The following is a 21,663-nucleotide window of genomic DNA, read 5'->3' as shown; positions in this document are numbered from 1 at the left end:
TGACAGCTACAGCTGCCTTTCTCAGAAAATAAAAAGTTTCATTGGAAAATAGCAGTTCATAAAAAGCTGGACTTCTAACAAATATTTCAAATGAAACATATTTTGTATAGTGTTTCTCGGTTTGAAGTACAATTTCTGATGACACACAAAAACTTTAGGTTAGCCAGTCTTTCCATGTCCAGGGCACTCCTGTTGTGATCAAGGCAGCTCACACCTGGATGCTCAGATGAGTGTCAAACTATTGGACTGAAGAGTCAGTATTTTACTCTCCCTTGGCCACTAATTATGTCTTTAATATAGGCTAATTACGTCTGTAATACATGAGATACTGGGGGAGACCTTCAAATAGTCGAATGATTAGAGCAACACTGGAGTCAGAGACCAGCTTTGATTACCTAGTCCCTATTAGGGTGAGCAGGGACTTGTTCACTCGCTTCCTTGGTCAGTACTTTATGTACTGCTTATTATTCTGACTAAGTTTCTGTCTCTCTCAAATGAATATAATGAGAAATCCTATCCCACTGTGTAATGGAGAAAAGCTAAAAACTCAACTACTTTGTGAGGCAGAGAAATTTTTGGCTGTTCTTTGCAGAGCTCTCAGCTTATGTCAGTGCTATGATTATCAGCCTATTGGCAAATTCTTTTTCCAGGACCTAATTAATCTAGAAATTTAAACAGTACAATTGAATTTCAGTGTGAGGAGACATTGAAACACCAAGCATCATTGCTATGTGGAAACAAGGCTTCTGTGCAACAGTTTTCAAACACACATCATGTGTTAGAGCTCTGTTCCACTAGTCTGATAGTGGAGTAACTCTGCCCGTGGAGACAGAAGAGAAATCTCCTGTCCCAACTCTATGGTGTAGACTGCTTTCCGTACAGATAAAGACCTTGGAGTTCCTTTCTTTTCTTTCTTCATTTAAAACAGTTCCTCAGCTTTCTGCCCCCCTCTTTCTAATAGTCCCATTGACTTTGACCTTCCTCTCCAAAACACCCCAAACTCAATTAACTTCATACTTCCATCTCATACATTCCGCCTCCATTTTAGCAGTCTTCTAAGATTACCAAGATAATACACTTCCATAATCTCCCTCTCCACCTCAACTAATCTCTAAACTGAAGTTCTCCACATTTCTCTTCCATGAGTACTCCTTGTTTAAGCCCCCTTGCAACACACAGTCATATGCACGCTGATATGCATGTGCTATCCTCCCATAGCAGCACCTCCTGCCTTAGCTCTTGTTGGCTCCTACTTCTGCTGACTTTTCAAGAATTCCCCCATGTCCCACAAATTGGAATTAGCATACTTCCTTTGTACTGTTCTGTGATCCTCCTTCTAACTCTGCTTTCTGCTATGCCTGTACTTTGAAAGTTTCATTTTCCTTCCAGAAGCTTCATGTATTTGTTCCTCCGCTGCTGCCATCACTGGGGCTTCTTTTCTGTTTATCAAAATATTCTTTTCCTTTTCGAGAAAGGCTTCTTCTCTGCCAGGCTACTAAAGAAGGGAAGAGCCTGTCTCGCATCCAAATAGATGGAATATCAGCTCAGTTTGCACATAGTGAATGACAAGATCTTGGCTGGACTTACTATAAATACTCTAAGACAAGTAAGGAATTGAGTAGTGGAAAGCAAAGTCTTGTTTGCAACATGCTGCCAGCCAGACTGATTAGAAACCTTGCTGGACTTGTTGCTTGTCTCTAGCAGCCACAACAGGAGGTGAAAAGAGAAGCCTTGGCTACTTCTGAGTCAGAGATTCATCCTGTTTCTTCTCTCTCTGTTCATTCCTATTTTAGTCCAACTGACATTTGGAGATAACGGAAGAAAGCCACTGGTTCTCAAAATCCTGTGGCATGTGCTTGTTTCTATTGATAGAATTGCACCTCCTTCTGGATGTCTCTATGCTGTAAGCTAGAGCTATGGTGAAGAGTGTGGTGCCTGCCAGCGCACACCGTGCCACCCTGCCTGATATTTTTAAAAATGGAACTTTCTAAATTCCTATCAGCAAACCCCTATTTCTTTTTGTTTCAACAATTTAAATTTGTCATTCTGACTGGAAGAGATTGAGTCTAATGACATTTTTTTTTAGGTTGTGTCCTTAACCTCTGTTTTCAAAGAAAGAGATTATGTCAAATAGTGCTGTAAGCACATCTGATTCTGACATTTGAAATAATTTGCTACAGTCTGTTATATTTTTAATCTAACAATGAATTCAAGAAGTCATAAATCAGACATGAGTCAACCAGTAAATACATTTATGACACAGCCAAACATATCATTCCTTGGTTGTGCACTACTGTGGTGCAAATGTATGGAGTTTTAAAAGAAGTGATTTTCAGCAATCACTCAGAATATTTTTCAATTTCATTCCATTATTACTTATAACCTTATAGCAGCATTAGCACGTTGATGCTGATTGTGCTGAGATATAAATACATCTTCTTTTTTGGGGCATGCCATCTGGAATTAGAATTATTTCAAAGAAATGTAAATAGCTAGCTTTTTTTCCCCATATTATATCTCTAACATTTTATTTTTCTTTTTGGATTTGCAGGTGGCAAAGGAGGGAAAAAGAAGAAAAACAAAAGTACTGCCAAGCCCCAGAAAAATAATGGTTCAAACTGGGCCAGTATTCCCCTCCCACCCCCTCCTGTGCAGCCACTTCCAGGCACAGAGCTGGAACACTATGGGGTGGATCAGCAAGAAGCAGGGTAATTTTTTCCTTTTTCTTTTGAAGAAAAATCTGGGTTTGCAGAAATGAGGCTTTTTTAAAAGAAAATACTAAGTGACAGTATTATCCTGTTTTGGTTTTTTTTAAAAAAGAGAGAATGCCTTTATCCTATAGACTTATTCAAGGCTATGGAAGAGGAGTATTTGAATAGCTTCCCTTGATAGTAACTGAAGATGGAAATAAAAGTGACCTTGCTTCATCATCATGTAGGGTTTCTCTGCATACTCATGCTGAGAAGCATCTCGCTTCACACGTAGCTTAATTGAATTCTGTTGGGACTTCTTGCAGATGATGGGACTCAGAATGAGTAACAATGACATAATCTGACTCCTTATATTTTTTTCCACTGCTTTGATGTTTAAAAATATTAAAGCCAACAGAACAAACACCCCCAGACCAAATTGGATTAATTTTAGAAGATCGACCAGTGGATAATAATCTTCTCATCAGCTTTTAGAAGAAATTTCACAATTGAGGAAGGCATGCTACTGATAAGTGTTTTTGTTATTATTTAAACAACTTTTGAGTTTCTGGAACTGTACATTTATTTTTGAATAGATTAAAGGACAATGACACAAAACTCACAAAAAGCACTAAGAAATTTTTCCTGCACGGAGAACAGTTATGGAATGCTTTTTCTAAAGTGAAATGATATGAGATAACAGGTTATCAAACTCTGGAGGAAATCATAACATATATAACAAGAGTTTACTGTGGTTAACTCTGTTGGAGCCTTTGATAATCGTTATTCTGTCAGGGACAAATTTCTGCCTGTTTAAATACATGGATTAATCAATATTTTCTAAGGATGAAACATATGTTTTAAGAATCATTGTAATAGCTTTATTGAATAAAAATATTTCAAATGTTATCTCTTTTGTTAGCATTAATTGATCATCACTACTTTTATAATGAAAATTAGAAGAATTAAATATTAATATTTGAGTTTATACCAAGTCCTTCAACTCTTAAAATTAATAATAACTAACTGTGTAAGTCAGTGGATTTCCTTTTAAAATGAAGATCTATTCAGGCTGTATTAGAGTTAGAATTTCAAAGCAAATGTAAGGGAAAATTAATAACCTTACTGACTGTAGGTGTTGAAATCTTAAGGCAAAAAGTGCATATAATTGTTATGTTCTGTATTTTGTTCTAAAAAGCTAAAATAAATTTAAAATAGTTTCACCATATAGTATTTGTCTTTATCAGTTTATATCCTGAAAACACATGTGCAGCAAGTTGTCTAAAATAATTATGCTATAGAAGGCAAACAACTTGGGCTTTCTTTCAGGACAATGAAATAGCATAAAAGGTAAATGGAAAAACCTTGGAAGAAATTCCTTGTGACACAGGGCTTGACTCCTCAGTTGCATAAAGTATCTGTTATTTAGCTGGAAAGAATATTGTTGGTCATGAAGACAACACTGATTATTTAAGGATAAGATAATCACCAGCCTTCCAGGTTCCCAACAATTCTGGCTTAGTTTTTCCTCTGATTATCTTTTGAATCACTCTTCTCTGGTTTTTTTTGCAATATATCATTAATAGTGATTGTAACAAGACCTTCTAATATGCATTTTACCAAACACAAAAAAAAATTTGAAGATTAGAGTATTAGTTTTGAGCTACAGTATTTTGTAACCAACTTCGCTAAACCCAGTGAATCTGCAATGCCTGTACTTCCTGAGGATGTATCCAATACTAATGGTTATTCTGTATTCAGAAGCTGATCCTGCTTCCCTGGTTTTCAATGTGCTAAAAAGAAATGAATCATAGACTGAGTTCCTTATGTTGCCTTTATTATTGACATATTGGGTAAAAAAAAAGAAAGCAAATTTTTTAAACTGTTTTGTTTTTCTTGATTTGTTTTGATGTATAATATGTATGACAAGTTCAATGTGTTTGAATTTTACAATTAATTATACACAGATGAAATTATATTGTGAATTGTAGTTGAAAGATTAGCTTCCAGTCTGAAAAACTAAAGATGTTATTAAAGTACTCACAAAGTGATACGAAAGGTGAACATTTAGAGTCATAAAACAAGGAAGTTGGCATCTAAACAGTAATTTATTTCTCACTGCATGTCTTCCTATAACTCTTTAATTCAAGTGTTAGTTTCGTTGGCATGAGTATTCCAAATAAGCTAAGCAATTTTCACACTTTCTTGCTTACTAGAAATTAACACTAGTGGCCTATTGGCTTATAAATTGTAAAAGAAAATCCACAATGGCAGCAAGTGGAAAAAAAAAGTCACCTAACTTTATCATATATAAGGAAGAAAAAGAAAAAGTCACTCTTAATTCTCTCTACTATTTTCTCCACAGAATAACTGAGGTTTGCATTCACCTCTTTTTCCATGAACTGCAACACATATAAGGAAAGGTGCACGTTAATCCAAGCAGTCATTTTATATAATGTGGTAGCTTTTGGAATGTCTTAAATTCCTATTTAACCCATGCAGAAAGTCTGTTTAAACTGTTGTTTTCCCAACAAGCTCTTTCCCGTGAAACTTTCCCCTTTTCTGTGATCTTCTACAAACTCTGTGCTCGTTCCCTGTTGTCTTCCTTATTTTTCTCTTGTATACTCCACAGAGTCTTTGAAGTTCCTCTTTTCCTGTAGTAGTTCCCAATTAAGGAGGTACTCTTTCCCACCCTTTCCAGAGAAAACGCTTTTGCTTCATTTTATCTAATAAACTTAACAGTAAGGAGCTGCTTATTAATTATTCACTAATATCTAGTTACATTTTTTCACAAAAAATATGTGTGATCTTGAGATGACCACAGTAAAGGCAGTCTTCATACTGCTATCATGGTTTATTTTAATTTCTAACTATTGATTACACCTTAAAATGGAATACTAGCTGCTACGTGTCGATAGCCAATTTCTGTCTTTTGAAAAATAGTAAAGAAGATAATAGCTTTTACATGAAAAAATCCTTTCTGGCAAGGCCTAGAGAAGAAAGCTTTCTTTGTTGCAGAAGTGTGTGTAATGAAACAGAATTGTTATAAAATGTTCCCCTTACCTATCAGCTTATTTTTTAAAGAAAAAAAATTATCACTGTAATGAACCAAGCTTTTTTACCAGCAAATATTATTATAGAATAAATGTTCTTTCTATAGAATAAAAATTGCTAGAAACATAGAGAGTCATATTTGTTAACCAGAACTTATTAGGGATACAATGATCTTGAAATTCAATTTGAGTTCCCTAGGTTAAGGTGCTTCAATTTTAATAAGAAGTACTTGAAGATGCTGCATTTTCACCAAGTTGTATTTACCTAGAAAATCAAAAAGAACATGGATGTGACCAATATTCACTATACTAGTCCCATAAGTTTTGGTAATTATCATTTATGGGAGGTGTAGTTACTATGTAGTCTGTTATCTTTGCTAGCTTTTTTCTGGCAGATTTTTTTTTTTTTAAATGCAGTTTAGAACTGGTGCCTTTTCACACATCTTACATTATGACAACAAAGGCTTTTGTACCTGATTTCTTGAATCTCAATGTCCTGAACTTTAGGCTTAGGTTCCTTTCCATTTCAAACAAAATCTAGGTAAAGTTATGGTGCTTGTACAGAATCTTTTTACTAAGAAATCTTTTTTATTAAGAAATCTTTTTACTGTCAAGCTAAACATTTGGGGATTTGAAGCAAGTATGGTCAAAAGACAAGCACATCTAGAGCTCATTTATGCATTACTGAAAAGTCACTAGGGAGTATCTTTCTGCCCTGTCCTTTTTAAAGAAGAAACTAGTATACCAAAGCATGAGGTTAAGAGAGGAAAAGTAAGTGCAGAGCTGTTGCACTGTCTATTTTTAGTAGCATGAGTTAAGATGGTCCCTTCAACCTTGGGTGGCAATGTCATGAGTGAATATTGCAAGGAAAGACAAATTAGAGCTAGTCATATCTTAATTGTCTCATAAGGAATTGAATATGTATCATCCCAGGGTTTTTTTAAGTATCTGTGTTAGGAAAATCATAGTGATCAATCACTCAAAAGTTCCTAAATGCCAAGTGTTGGAGTTCCCAAATGACAAGTGTTAAGATGCAGCACTAATTCCTACCTCTATACATGTACATGTGTTTGTGTATCTATATATGGTTGTATCTAGATATAGATTTAGATTGGTAGCAGACTTAATCACAAGCTATACCTTCCTTAGACTTTTGGATGATTATGTCAGGATGTTTGAGCTGTCTGGCATCTGTACTTTTAAATACAGTCTACAGACTTTAAATAAGAAAAATGTAATTTAGTTAATTTTAAAAATCTTTGTGTTTTGCTTAAAGTAAATGTTTTCTTCATAGTACAGGTTTTGAAACTTCTCTGTCTTAGTGTGCCCAGCCTTTTTGTAACCCAACTTCACTGCTGAGAAAACTGGCAGTGATTCATTTTAATCTGTGAAATTGGTAATTCCTTCCTTCCAAAATCCGAAGCCCTAAAACGCTATTTTTAAACCAGTTTGAGAAACTAACTGTGTAACACAATGCATTATTTCTGCCTGCATTGCAGAAAAAAAAAAAATAGGTGTGCCTTGTCAGCAGCAGTCCTTGAAGATGGAAGAAAGAGAAAGTGACTTAGATGATTCTTGGGGAATGGCCTTAAGAATGTGAGATGGTTAGACAGTGAAGGAGCTGTGAGAGTTTTTGGTTGTCTGGTTACCTTTTGAAAAGAGCTGTCTATCCTGAGGTATTGTGAAATACACTGGGAGTTAAGAAGAAATGTCTGCAGATGCTCAAGGGATAGCCGACTGACTGAAAGTTTTGAAGATGGGAAGAGTAGACAGTGTTGAGATTTGAGTGGTGTGATAGTCAGCAGAGCTGTGCACAACTGTAGTTGTGTTCAGATTAGGAAATTACTCTGAGGGGATAATGCACAGTCACTAGGACTTACATGTCTTAAATGATGCTGGTATCTCCAAAGGACAGGGTCCTGTGATGGTACTGTAATACAACACTAATTGACAGGTCTGGTCATGAAGACAGAGACAGAAAAGGACTGAGTTGTTCACAGAGCTTGCATAAGAAGTAGTAATAGAAAATAAATCTTCTGTTTCTAGCCCTGATCAGATGTAGCATCACCTCTTACACCTTTGGTATAGGACTAAAAATTGAACCACAAAACCGTTTCTGAGTATCTCTTATATGTGAAGATAGAAAAGATTGGTATTGAAGAATATCGGTAGTTGTTAATCTTTTCATTTACTTTGGGCAGGTGTGTTGAAAGCATTCAGAAATTTAGCACTGTCTAGGTAAGTCTCCACAAAGATTGCCTAGGAGGTGGTGTGCTGGCAAAGGTGTCAATGTGTATACTAATGTATCTTATCAGCTGGTACTGTGACGTAACATATGCTTAGGGTCAGTGCTGCTGTGGCATGAATGTATTATTCATCATAGTTGATACCTATATGCAACATGGAGAGTGTAGTTTTTTATTTAAGTTACAAAATAAAAACAAGTAGTGCATATATAGACAAATAAATGGGAGGATAGGAGTAAGGAAGTGCATAAGTGCGACTATGTAAAGCTCACTCTGCCTTTTAGTAATGCTACTATTTTCATGTCTAGGTCAATCCTCATGTGTTCTCCAGGAAGTGAGTTCATTCTTTTTTGTTGTGGATTGCGGTGTAATATTGTCTAATCACCACTGACAAATGAGATAATGGATTTTTTTGTTGTTGTTGTTGTATACTTGTTCAAGTTGCTTAAAAGTCGTAAGGGGAAAAAAGCAGTTGTGGGAGAATTTAAGCAATTATGTCCCTATTTTCAATAAATGTTAGAGCACACATGGCTTCCAAGAGTTTGAACTGTAGCAAAATCCTGTATACCTCCTACTGCATGTCAGAGATGAGATTTGATATATACTAAATTTGCTTGGTTTTTATTTTAGATATGACAGTGATGGTTGGTGTCCACCTTTGCCAGTTCAGACCTACCTACATCAGGGCATGGAGGATGAGCTTGAAGAAGATGATGATCGTGTTCCCACACCTCCTGTCAGAGGAGTAGCATCATCACCTGCGATCTCCTTTGGGCAACAGTCAACTGCAACCCTCACTCCTTCTCCACGAGAGGAGATGCAGCCAATGCTTCAAGCCCACCTTGATGAGTTGACTAGGGCTTACCAGTTTGATATAGCAAAGCAAACATGGTAAATGTTTGAAGGGGGCACCGGCAGTGTGAGAAATGGAAGCATAATAATAATTTATTCTTTGATGCCATAAATATCAGTTGTGTTCAACAACATTTCAGTAATTTTCAGTAAAGGCCTTAAACATTAGTAAGTGCTTTTTAAACCATAATGCTTGGTAATATGTTAAACCTTGGTTAAAAAACCACATAAAAATAATATTCCTGTGAAGTTTTACATGTATTCAACTAAGTAGTTAACAGCTACCTGCTGCCAACTTTTATATAGCTCAGAATACTCTCTTTTCAGTCTAGCAAAAATGTGAATTTTTTAGGATTTTCAAAAATATTGAGATTCTAAATTCCTGATTACAAGCAATGTTAGTCACTTGAAATAGCATGGTAGCAGCTTTTACTATGTGTCACGTGAGAATCAAGCATTTGCATCTCTGACTGTAGTTTGAAATACCATGAAAATTTCTGATTCATAGGAAAAACCTCAGAAATAGCAAGAAGGAAGTTGTTTGTATTTACAAAATGGATCTAGTGTTTTAGAATGCTTTACACTTATTTAAAGGGAGAACAAGCAAATACCACAGTAACATTTCCCCTTCAAAACAAACAGAAGCAATCTCTTCAGGGACTGAAAAAGAACTTGTCAACTGCACCAGGTTGGGGATATAGTGAAGGTCAGTTGCTTTCTGGATGTTCCCTAAGCAGCAGTTGTCCTTTTACAACTTTTCTATCCAGACAAAGCACATGAATCTCAGAGGAGAAGAGCAGAGCTAGTTACTGAATGGCATGCTGCCAGCAGAGGAGCAGCCTTTCTTCACTGGTAAATAAAGCCACAAAGTTATTCAGCTTGAGCTACCATAAATAGATCAGGCAGGTAGGCAGGCTGTGCCAAATCAAAGCCAGCTGTTTTCCCTGGACACCATTGAAGCCTCGAGGCTTGTCTGCAATCTGCACTCAATCAACAGGGTACTGTGGTCCTGCTGCAGTTTCATGCTGCCAAGCGTGGACCCCAGCCTGGCTGTGGGACAGCCCCAAATCCCAGGCAGCAGCTAGACCTGGCCTATTGAAGGTAGCTGACTTCTGAGCCAGCACACAGATGCAGACCCTGTCTGTGCAGTCACTGATGTATTTTGCAGCTGTTACCCTTTCTATGCCCTACAAACCATGGGTGCCAGTCTGGGAGTAGATAACATAGAAGGATGCTATGGCAAATCCTCTTGAAGCTGACAGGAAAGGTCTTGCTCCCTTTTTGGGGAAATTAAAATTGATTGGGAGCTTTCTTAATGTGCTTAGGAAAATATAGATTTTAGCATCACTCTTGTGTAAGGTCGCAGTCATGGAGACTGAGACTCTGAAAAAAATATTGAGGACATAGTATTATTTTCATACTAGGACCTTATAGAAGGTATCAGGGTAAATACTGAGGCTTGCAAATTTAAGTGAGTTTTGCAGTAGTTGTGATAGGGAATTGTTTAATGCTTTGATATTGTTTGACTGGACACATACTGTGCTGTTCACCAAATGCTGTTAAAAGTCAGTGGAAAGTCCTCCACTGTTTTAAGTGGGAAGGAAAATTTCTTAGTTTTCCTTCCACAGCATTAACTTGTCAGGTGTAGAGAGGGGAAAACAAAACAACAAAATGAGACCTGTCAGAGAAGTTACTCTAAGAGTAGCAAAAGAGAAATATAGAGACCAGCCAACTAGAAATTTAAGAAAAAGCACATTAGAGGTTACTGGAAAAGTACATAATCGTTATGGCCTTGATCCAGAAAATCACTTAAGTATATGCTTAACTACAAGTACATGAGAAACTGACTTCAATTGTTCTATCATATGCTTAACATTAAGCATACACTTAAATATTTTGCTTGATTGGGAGATAATCATGCTGTTTATTGAGGGTTAGTTAGACGGTAGTGCCCTTTAGCTCAGTGTTTTGAACACTGCATAGCTGAGAACCTGGTGTCCAAGCAGAAAAATATTCAAAAACAGCTAATCAGAAGAAGGGTGTAAATCAGAATAGAAGCATTTGCTCTGCTAACAAGCTTCAGAATAAGCAATAATTCAAAACTTGCACCAAGGTGCAGAGAGATTCCAATAGTACATAACGTATACCATGACATTCTCAGCTCCCATATATTTACATTATGAAAAAAACCTCTTTGAATAAAAGAGATTACTGCACTTATCAAGTGTAGGCAATAATACAGCACAGAACATTCATCAAAAGTACATTAGAGCTAGGTAAGCAAACAGGCAGCTGTAATTTTTTTCTGTTGTGCTGGTGTCCAAGCAGAATCCTGGATCCCATCCAGAGCGCTGCCAATTCAAATCAGGTCACAGCTCATGAATAGCTGCCCAAGGATTCCCACATGTCTAAGTTAGCAATTTCAAGTGTGGTACATGCTCTTATGCTAAGGCCAGTTATTTCTGAGCCACCTGACACGTCTTGTTGTGTACCCGTAGTGATGCGTTGAAAGCTGATGGTTGTTCTTTTCCTCTCTAAACTTTTGGAGACCATACAAATAAAACTTCAAGTGATGTGCTGGCCTTTGGACATTTAGCTGTCCTGTGAGGTTTTTTTATCTTTGTTTTTCTTTGTCTAATTGATTGCTCCATGCAGTAATTTCACACATGCGAGCCCTAGTATTGCTGCAATTAAGTCACTTAAACTACCTAGAATAAAGCAAATTAAAAAGACCTTGCTGACAATGGGTTCATTGGACTTGAAAATTTCTTCTATCCTACTGGTCATTTCCTTCTCTTTAGGGTGAGTTCTGCTTAAGAGCACTGAGTCTGTTTAAGCAGAGGAACTGAAATTTAATTTTGGCTTAACACCTGATTTTCAAGGTGGAATATTGGGTGTGACACTTATAAACTAGGTTGTGATTCAGAATTATGCTTTTCCATGGACTTCCTACCTGATTCACATAACCTCCATGGACACTGTTCCCCATCTGTTAAAGGACAATCTTGACCTTCCCCATCTTACAGGGGAAGTACATTTAAGACTGGAAAGCGCATGGGTACTCCATTATTAGGAGGTATGGTGAATAACAGAAATTACTTTTCTGGATTCTGACCTAACAAGCACATTTTGTAAATCTGCTTCAGAATTTATTGAAAGGCTTATTTTCTATTGAACATGCGGCGCAAAGTCTCATACATTCTTATGATGTTTTTCTGTTTCTTTGTGTAGGCACATCCAAAGCAATACACAACCTCCTCAGGCTCCAGTTCCACCTCTAGGATATGTGTCTGGAAACCTTATTTCAGACTTGGAAACAGATGTTCCAGATGATGATGAGGATGATGATGAGGATGATATTGAAGAAGAAACTGTAGAAATCAGTAGGCCGCTAAGAGGTCTAGAGCATACTCCAGGCTCCAGTATGGACAATCTAGACAGCTCTGTGACAGGTAAACATACACAGTTAACAGTGATGCCAACTTGTTCCTAACAGTAAAATATATCATCAGTCAAACACTGTAAGTGAAAATTTATTCCACTCTATTCCTGTAACATTTAAAATGTGTTAATATTAAACACTAAAGTTAAATAAGGATTTGAAAATACTTTGCTTTGCTGCAAAATGATAAGAAAATTCATGAATTTTAAAAGGCGTTAAAGACTTGAAAGAAAACTCAATTATATTCTGGCTTTCATGAAATGTTCTCTCTACTGGAGAAGCAAGTCAGTTACATAAAAAGGAGGAGGAAGACCTCAGCTTAGGAATATATATTTCATAAATCAGGAGCAGCATCAAAATGTTATGTTAAAGCACTTTTGGATATTCTGCTAGGTAAATGCTCTCACAGATGCACACAGGAAATTTACAAGGCTTCACAATAAGTTTAGTTAGATCAGCATAACATATTTTTAGAATAAATAGAGTATTTAGGTAGGACAATGAAATGAATATTTTTAACTTACTTTGTAATTGCTGAATTTAGTAATTATTCCCTTTCAGTGAAAATATTTAATTATTGTGACACTCCTTCCTTCACTGCTTCTCACTCTTTGCTTGCCTTGGAAAGTTACAATAGGGATCACCAAAGGAGACATAGAAAGGCATGTATGCTAAACTAGTTCACAGAATCTGAATAAATAAAACCACTGTTCATGAAATGTAGACAGTGAAAGATGGGTTTTTTTAAAAATATATAGCTTCTATATGTGTAGCATGTACTTTTTGTAAGCATCAGTTTATTTTCCTGTAGGTTCAGCTTGGGCATCTATATAATATGCTGTATCAATAATACACAGCTGTACAGAAGACCCAAATGTATGTAGTGTTCACAGCTCATAAAAACTAGCGGGCACCTCTTCAGTCTTTGATCTCATCAGAAAAACACTGATTGTTAGTTGTACCTTGAGGGACACTTGCTCAGTACAACTTACTACCACAGTGCTGCTGCATTTTATCTCATTGTTCTGGAACATTAAAATTCCGAGGATTTTGCACCCTTACTTAAACGTTACTAGTCTGAAAACACTGCAGGAATGTGACAGTGATAGAACATCAATAACTATAATTTTCTTCCTTTTTCCTGGTTTAATTTAATAGTGAGGAACTTAATCCCAATTTCCTGGTTTTCCTTCACCTTAGGATCAGACTGCTTGCCTAGCTAATTAAGATTTAAGAATGGTATCTCTGCTGCTACGATTTAAAATCTAGTTTCAACTGAAGGCCGTAGAGTTAAAGTTTAAATCCCTGTGTTGAGAAGGTTAATTTATTAGTGCATGAGTATGTTAAGTTACTTCACTTGAATTTCTAGTGTAATCTCCTTCAGGCTATAATTCTGCATATTTTTGCATATCTCGCTAATGGCTCAGAAGATTTTCTATTAGGAATGCAGTAAGGGGTTTGCACTGGTAATACAGAAATATATAAATAAACAGGTTGCTATATATTTTCCATTTGGTATATATTATTATGTCAGTGTTGATATATGTGTAAATGAGAAAATGAATGTTTTTCATATTTGCATCTTCACCTAATACTTTGGACCTCCCTACCCAGCGCAAAGAAAGGAATAGCTGCATTTTTGCTCTGATTCATAGATTTCTGTGCTTATTACAATTTTTTTTTCATTTTATGAATAACGTTCAAGCTTGTTATAACATTTATAAATCTTGTTTAATTATTGGAGAATTAAATGTATGATTATTGGTGTGTTAAATAATTCCTGGTGTATTTTTTTGGAAGACATTGGGCAGAACCTGGGAACGTAGACTGGGAACGTGCTTAAGGTGATCTGAATGCATTCCCACTCATTTCTACCACTATCTTGATGTGGCCTCATCCAGCAAAAAAATTGAAGTTTTTCTTCGGCTTTTTACTTTTCTTTTTTAATTAGTAGCTGAATCTGTTCCTTGATTTGGTTCACTGCACAGCAAGGTGTTTGCTGGCACTTCAGGGAATGTTCAGCTGAAAGGAAAACGAAATGGCAAGCTACCTCTATAGCTTACAGCCAACACTTAGATGGACTTAAAACAATTAGGGAACTATAGCTTTACAAAAATTGACAGAGAGTGTCAGTCTAAATGATCTGCAAAATAGCAAACTCCTCCAATAGCAAGACTGTTTCTGTTTTTCTTGTTACTAGATAAGCAAAACCTCAATTTTCTGAGGGCTTATTTTGAGCTTGCTTTTTTTCTAGGGGTGGAAGAAAATTGCTTATTATATTCGAGGGAATTGTCTCAAAAGAGAACTTTAATTTTTGTGCAACTGTTTCTGTTAACTCTTCCATCCTGTGTTTACTGGTTTTGAGAAGGATACATAACAAATTGCATTTATTGTTTCTAAGCTGTTTCCCATTCCTTAATTGGATTGCTTTTAGAATACTGTAGAACAACAAAATTGTTTTTTGTTGCACTGAGAAGATATTAGCTCCTTCTTTTCATGGGGCTTTTAGTGACTTAAACCAGCATTTTCCTAGGAATTTATATACTACATTTTCACTTCTTTAATAATTGTATTAAAAAAAAGGAGGCGAATGAGAACTGACCTGGAAGAAGCAATATTTCAGTAAATTTTGAAGTATGTCCTGTGATGTTTGTGAGAAAACTAAATTGACATCCCTTGGTTCAGACTTCCTCAGAATAAGGTGCTGTACAGTAAGCAGGATGAGTTTCCTCACTGTGTAATGTTAGTGTACCTCAACAATGACTTGAAGATGCCTAGTCTCAGAGTGAAATGGTACTTTGCTGTTCATGGCTGAGCTGAGACTGAAGTTTTCATCCAGCGCTGAATGTGAGATTCTCTGAAGGGAAACACTGGTGCTGTGTAACTCAAGCTCAAACTATTAAATTCCTCTGAAACTACAGTGTTACTCCTTTAAAGTGTTTAAAAGTCAGGTTATTTTCCAGGCCCTGGAGTTTTAGTTACAGCTAAATGAAGATTGAAGACAAGGATTTAATCTGTGCTATTAAGCTTTTCTCTTTACAGGTGGCAGAGACATAATGTTGACATGTATAATAAATTGAAAAGAAAGGAGAATTGCACAGTAACCATATCTTAACATTTTCCAGATATTGCAAAGGAAGCTCAGGGAGGGAGGTTTAGATTTGAACATTTGTGGAACAGAATATGAAATAAAAGACAAATTTTGCTTTGTTCCCAGCATGACTTGTTAGGATACAGAGTTACTGATTCTGATTAAAAAAAAAAGAAAAATAAATACTTGAAAAATATCTGTAAAATTTCTGCTCACTTGACTTTCAGTTTACAATAATTAAGGGTTATTTTTGCTTTCAGAGACACATTGAAGTATGGGGTTTTTTGTTTTCTTGTGTTTAATGTTTGCCTTTAAAATGAATTGTGCAGAGTTATACCATGAATGGTCGCAAACAGCCTGCTATATAATTGTGCTTTAATAGACAAATAATTGCATATGATGACTGCATAAGAAATTAATTTGCTTCTCACTGAAATCACGAAGAGCATCACTTGATTTTGTCATATCCAGGTGTTATTTTTTGGGAGTTTTCTTTGCTCTCTCCTTATCTTCACTCAGCTATATCAGTGAAGATGGTAGTAAGAGCTGTTGTATCTACAGTCCTAGTGCATTTCAACTGAGAGGAGATACACTCATTAACTAGCACAGAAGTTAGAACAAGTCCTTTTTTTCTCTAACACAAACTGATAGAAGCAGAGAGATATTTTTGTAAAAATTAGCACTGCAAATGGGTAACGAAGTTGGGGTTTGTGGTTGTTTTTTTTCAATAGAATTATATAAATCTGAAATTTTAAAAATATCTGCATGGGCTGTATGCTCAGCAAGGAAGAAAAGCCCCTATTTGGCATGTTTTGATCTTGAGTAAAAGAATCGCTGATCACTTGTCTGTGTGTAGAAGTTGTCCATTCATTGTGTCTGACCACAAATGGAATAATTCTTAAAAATTACACAAAATCAGTTTCATGAGCCATATTTTAGCATGAGACAGTTCAATATTTATATTGATTTGCTTAGGGATACCTATTGCAAAAAATTCTATAAGCAGTTAGACAGATTGCATTTAATAAGACGTATGTGTTTCACGGACTAAATATGTGCTCAGAAAATAGAAAACTGCTACTTTTTCTATCTCATAAAAATGGTAATGCAACAATTAGCAGGGTCATATTATAAAGCACAGACTTTACTCTAGCTTAATGGATCTAGGGATATGCATTCATCAGCAAGGATGGATTTAGCATAAAACGACATGTAAATGAATTGATGACTGATCATAAATTAATTTTAGTGCTGAAGAAGTAATAGAGACACAGCAAGATGCCACTTTATCATAGTATTTTACTGCTCAGCAACATTTGAGCAACTACCTAATGTTCTGTGTGCATTTCTTTTCTAACAGCTTGAATAAATTTGAGATTTTTTTCTGCCTTTCAGCAATATGGAAACCAAAAAATCTAGAAAGACTGAAAATGCAAACACAAACAAATTTGGCTAAGTGGCATAAAGTAATTTTTTATTAAACATTTATGGAGGTCATCAATTATGATTGGACCTGTGAAGTGCCAAATATGTATGCATGGAGTTTTAAAAATTTTAAAAGTTAGGAGTTCATTTCAGGTGTGTACGTTTACATATTTGGCGTATTTATGGAGAAGTATAATACAAAGTATAAGACTAGGCCTGATTTTTGAAGTGTGATCATATTTTTAGTCTGCATTCAGCACCTTCCATTATTCTTTCTTATTTTAATGTTACAATGACTGTCGCCCCTTTTATTCCTTCACTTTCACCAAAATTAGTGGACATTCTTTCTTTGTAATCATGACAATAGTCAGATACACCCAAAGTGGGTAACGTCTTTCTCCTGTAAAAAGACTAGAGGAATTCTATAACTGATTTCAGCCAAAGTAGCAAGGACTTCATCCATACTTCACAAACATAAGCAGTCTAGCTCTGTTCCATCAGGGATTTCATGTCAGCATATGCTTCAGGGTTTTATGAAGGAGAGCACATAAGCATAAACGTACAAGTCCCAGTGACATCATTTGTTAGCTTTAAGCATGCACATGGAGTTTGGTGAGTACAGAAAAGTAGCTAATGGAATTTTCAAAAGTGTTAGGTTTGTTGTGGGCAACTTTTACTTCACAAATGCGTTATATTTTTCATTTTTTTCAAGATAAAACGAGAGTACACTTTACAAAGAAAAATAGCAATTTTATTGCTTGCAAAATGCCACTAAAAGCAGTAGCATACAGCCTACAAGAAGTTAGCACCTCTATTCCCTTCACCTTTCCCTGAGAGCAAAAGAAGCTTTCTGTTTGCATTAGCACCAAGAGATATTTTATGGTGCAAGAAAACAGAGTTCAACTTTTCACAGAGTTGATTTTGTTCCGCATAACGCATTTACTGCTGCTGTCAGCAAGAGCAAAATTTACAGTTGCCAGAAAGCGTAAAAACTCAAATGTGCTCTTGGAAAACACATAGTGAGCTGCATGTAAAAGAGGCAATAAAAGCCTGTTTCATTCCATTTCAAAATGCACAGTTGATCTGAAAGGGACGTCAGCATCTCTTATTCTGCCTTTATTCAGAAAGAAACAAATGTGCATCTGATTTGGAAAACAAGAGGCTAGTGGATGCCTTTAAACAGGCAGTTACCCTGTGTGCTGTGTTAACACAGCTGCATGGTGGCCTGAGGTGTCTCAGCTGGGCTCCAGCACTCCCATGCCTTCTGGGCAATATCTGCACCTCTGAAGGACTAAACAAACTCAGGTTTTAGTGCTGCAAGTTTTAGTTGGGGAGGAGGTTGTTTATGCAGGGAAACTGAATAGCTCAGGAACCAGTAGAAATAATGTTAATATTTCACCATTAGCTACCTGGTCATAAAGAGCTGAGGGTGCTGTATGTGTTTCATGGTATCTTACTGACTGCAGCATTTTTGCTTCTGCTTCCAGCATCCAGTTGTATCATGGAATCATTGAATCATACAATGGTTTGATTTGGAAAGGAGCTTTAAAGATCATCTAAACCACCCCCCACCATGGGCAGGGACATCTTGAACTAGATCAGATTGCTCAAAGCCCTGTCCAGCCTCACTTTTGAAACACTTCCAGTGATGGAGAATGCACAATTTCTCTGGGCAACCTGTTCCAGTGCCTCACCATTCTCGTTGTAAAAAAGTTCCTCCCTATATCTAATCCAAACCTACTCTCTTTCAGTTTAAAACATTGGTCCCTAGTCCTGTCAGGCCCTTTTTATACTGAAAGGCCGCAAATAAGATCTCCTTGGACCCTTCCCTTTTCCAGGCTGAACTCTTTCAGCCTTTCTTCACAGGAAGCATGTTCCAGCCCTCGATCATTTGCATGGCCCTCCTCTGGACCCTCTTGTGTTGGAGACCCAAGACCTGGATGCAAAAGTCCAGTGGAGTCATAGATTCCTTTTGTTGTCAACTGTGTTGATGTCCCGGTAAAGCTCTACAAGAATTGACCTAGTCTTCCAGCTGGGCAAACAGTCCCTCCTAAAACAACTGCTGGAGGGAAGCGATCCACAGATAGAATGCACTCTACCTAGCCTTTCTATTGTGTGTGTACTCTATGGAAATAAAAGGAGTTCAGGAACAGGGCTTTCTTATAGGGTTAACCTGAAAAATTGGCAGTCTAGTAAGAGCATGCTACTGGTAATTAAGATTTAGCTCTTGTAAGGAGAACCTGGCATGTCTGTGAGTGTGGAGAATGATAAATACATGCACACAGATTGAAGAGAGCATTATGGGCTTTTGCAGATTTTTAGTATATTTCTTACTTAAATCATGGATTTTTTTTTTGGACTGGATGAACTTCAGAACAGTCCTTCAAAGACCAGATGAAAAATAGCAGCTGTTCTCAGACATACCCTGAAACCCTGAAAACATCCCATCCAGATTATGACGTGTATCATATTTTGTGCAACTGGTTAGCAAATGGACTGAGCAACATGAGCAAATGGAAATTCAAACCTAAATTTCTTTAAAACACCCATAGTCTTGTGCCTATGATACTGAAGGCCATACCTATTCTGCACAGTATACATTTTTATATGTCTCTGTGTAGAGAGTAGTATGTATTATACAGCACCCTTGGGCCCTGAAACTAACAAGATGCATGTTAAATTTTTAGCACCCCAGCATCATCCTTTGATATCTGTAGGTCTAGTCACATTTTTACGATTTAGCTTGTGCTTACATCTTTTTCAGAATATGTCAATAAGCAATTCTTTGAAAACATCCTCAGCTATAGCATTTCATTTCCTTACATCTTCATGAAGTGTTTTATCTGTAGTATCTCTTTTCATATATCATCAATAACTGTTGCTAAGCCTTTTTGCTCTCTATTCTCTGTGATGTCCTATTGCACTTTGATTGTTAATTCAGAAACTGTCCTCTCAGAGGAAGTTCAGTTTTTTCCTTCCCTTGCTGTTATCTAGGCTTTCTCACATCTTTCTGGATAAGGTCGAATCTATTTGGAAAATAACAATTTTATGTGTGCTCTTGGCAAGCAGAATCAAGCTCTGTCACTCTCTGTTGCACTTAACACACTTTCTGCCTGTCAGACCTCCATAGATCTCTTCAGTTTCTTTTCTTCTATCTTAGGAGTGCACAGTCTTTATTATAGCCTGACACTTTGCTGACATTAAAAGGTTTGGTCACTGCAGCATCACAAAATAATGTATTGTTCTTGGGTTTTGTGGTACAGTATGGTACTGCTTAAATTCCAGTATTCATTTACTGTACTCAGGACTTATTTTTGCAGGATATTTTTAATATTTGATGCCACCCTTAGTTACTTAGCCTATCAATTTGGTACTAATAAGCAGATCATTATTGATTTACTACTTAACAATTTTGAACACAATTTGTTGGACATGGGTTAAAAAGTTTTTGAAAAACATGACTTACACTGCTGCATATCTTATGTACATTTATATAAACTCACCTGTGCTAACTGAATGGTTAAATCATGGATGTGATGTACCACTCCACATGTGTCTTCATATTCTTTGTAATTCATGTCTCTGCAGATTCTTATGCATTCAGTGGGTACTTTTTTCATCATATGCATGCTACTGTTTTTAAGAAGCAGATTTCAGGTATTTCAGGATAGATGCCTATGTTATCTAAGAACAGTACACTACGCCTACACAGCAGTATGGAATGCCACATAGCTCAGATTCCAAAAGCAGTCTTGTAACTCTCTGAACCTCAGCTGGATGTAGTAACTAATTAGCATGGCTGCCCTGTTCCTGATGCAAAACTAAGCAGTTGGTGCTAGCTAAGTTTCCCACTCCACTTCATGGTACAGAATTACCCTGTGACTTTTACCCATGATTTTTAGAAGTACAGAACACCGTTAACTCCAGCTGAAGCCACAAAGGAAACAGAATTTCAATATTTTTTTAAAAAAACTCAACTAAATGATATCTTTTGAAAATATATTGTACTGTCATGTTGGGTAGCTGATTGATGCTTTATGCATTGGAAAAAATAAAAGAAAATATAAATGAAGTGCAAACAAGCTGAATCCTTCATTTAGTATTTTACTCTTTACATTTTATTTATATTGAGATTTCTATATTTCTTTCACATGGCTTTTCTGGCATCTGGTTTCCTGACTTTATTTTTATAACATTGTTATCACTTTTTTCTGCAGTGGTTGTGATCCATAGCTAGAAGGTACCATGGGGCCAGCATTGGCTTAATGACTGACTTAATATTAAATATGAGTATATATTTGCTCTGCTTTTGAATGCTGATTATTCCTAACCTTTTAAAAAAGTAATTTGAATGCACTACAATGAACTACTTCAAGTCAGCTTTCTTCAGGACATTAAGATTGCTCATCAGTTTTAAGGTTTTGACTGAGAAAATGACATAATGCTGGTCTTGCTCAGGGTGGCTGTTGAAGCCCATGTCTAACTTATTCGTATCTACAGAGATTTACACTTGTGTTGTCCTAAATTAAGACTTCATTTTACAAATATCAAACTAGACTCTGATTTATAATAGCTCAAGTAAAAAAAAAATCAAATTCATTTCAATCTCAAGGAAAATCTGTTAACTTTCAAAAGAATTTATCATGGAGCCTTCACATTTTTAGAGGATATGTATCAGTTTGTTTACAGGATCAAAGCAACACAGAGCAAGCTATGAATGAGATCCCGCTTTGCTTTGATAGTGCTCTTTTATACCAAGCTCTGCCAGATAAACTTTGGATTTCCTCTTGTGAAATGACATATTAAGTGGGTCTTTAAGCATTAGATGAATTCTGCATTTTGTACCAAGCTCTGTCAAATGAAT

The 21,663-nt window shown here is 36.3% G+C and overlaps 1 protein-coding gene across 16 annotated transcripts in view; it reads left to right on the top strand.

Annotated features, from left to right (window-relative positions):
* Nucleotides 1-21,663, top strand: part of ROBO2 (roundabout guidance receptor 2) — a 905,955-nt gene that overhangs the window by 863,617 nt on the left and 20,675 nt on the right. For all 16 annotated transcript variants that reach the window (XM_069870289.1, XM_069870339.1, XM_069870284.1 and 13 more), the window contains 3 exons: nt 2,552-2,708; nt 8,620-8,880; nt 12,073-12,293. In XM_069870289.1, the coding sequence (XP_069726390.1) occupies nt 2,552-2,708; nt 8,620-8,880; nt 12,073-12,293 (639 nt within the window). The remainder of the gene's footprint in view (nt 1-2,551; nt 2,709-8,619; nt 8,881-12,072; nt 12,294-21,663) is intronic.

Source organism: Phaenicophaeus curvirostris, chromosome 1 (assembly GCF_032191515.1).
Source record: "Phaenicophaeus curvirostris isolate KB17595 chromosome 1, BPBGC_Pcur_1.0, whole genome shotgun sequence".
In the NCBI taxonomy this organism is placed as follows: Eukaryota; Metazoa; Chordata; class Aves; order Cuculiformes; family Cuculidae; genus Phaenicophaeus; species Phaenicophaeus curvirostris.
This window is presented reverse-complemented; position numbering and strand designations above follow the sequence as displayed.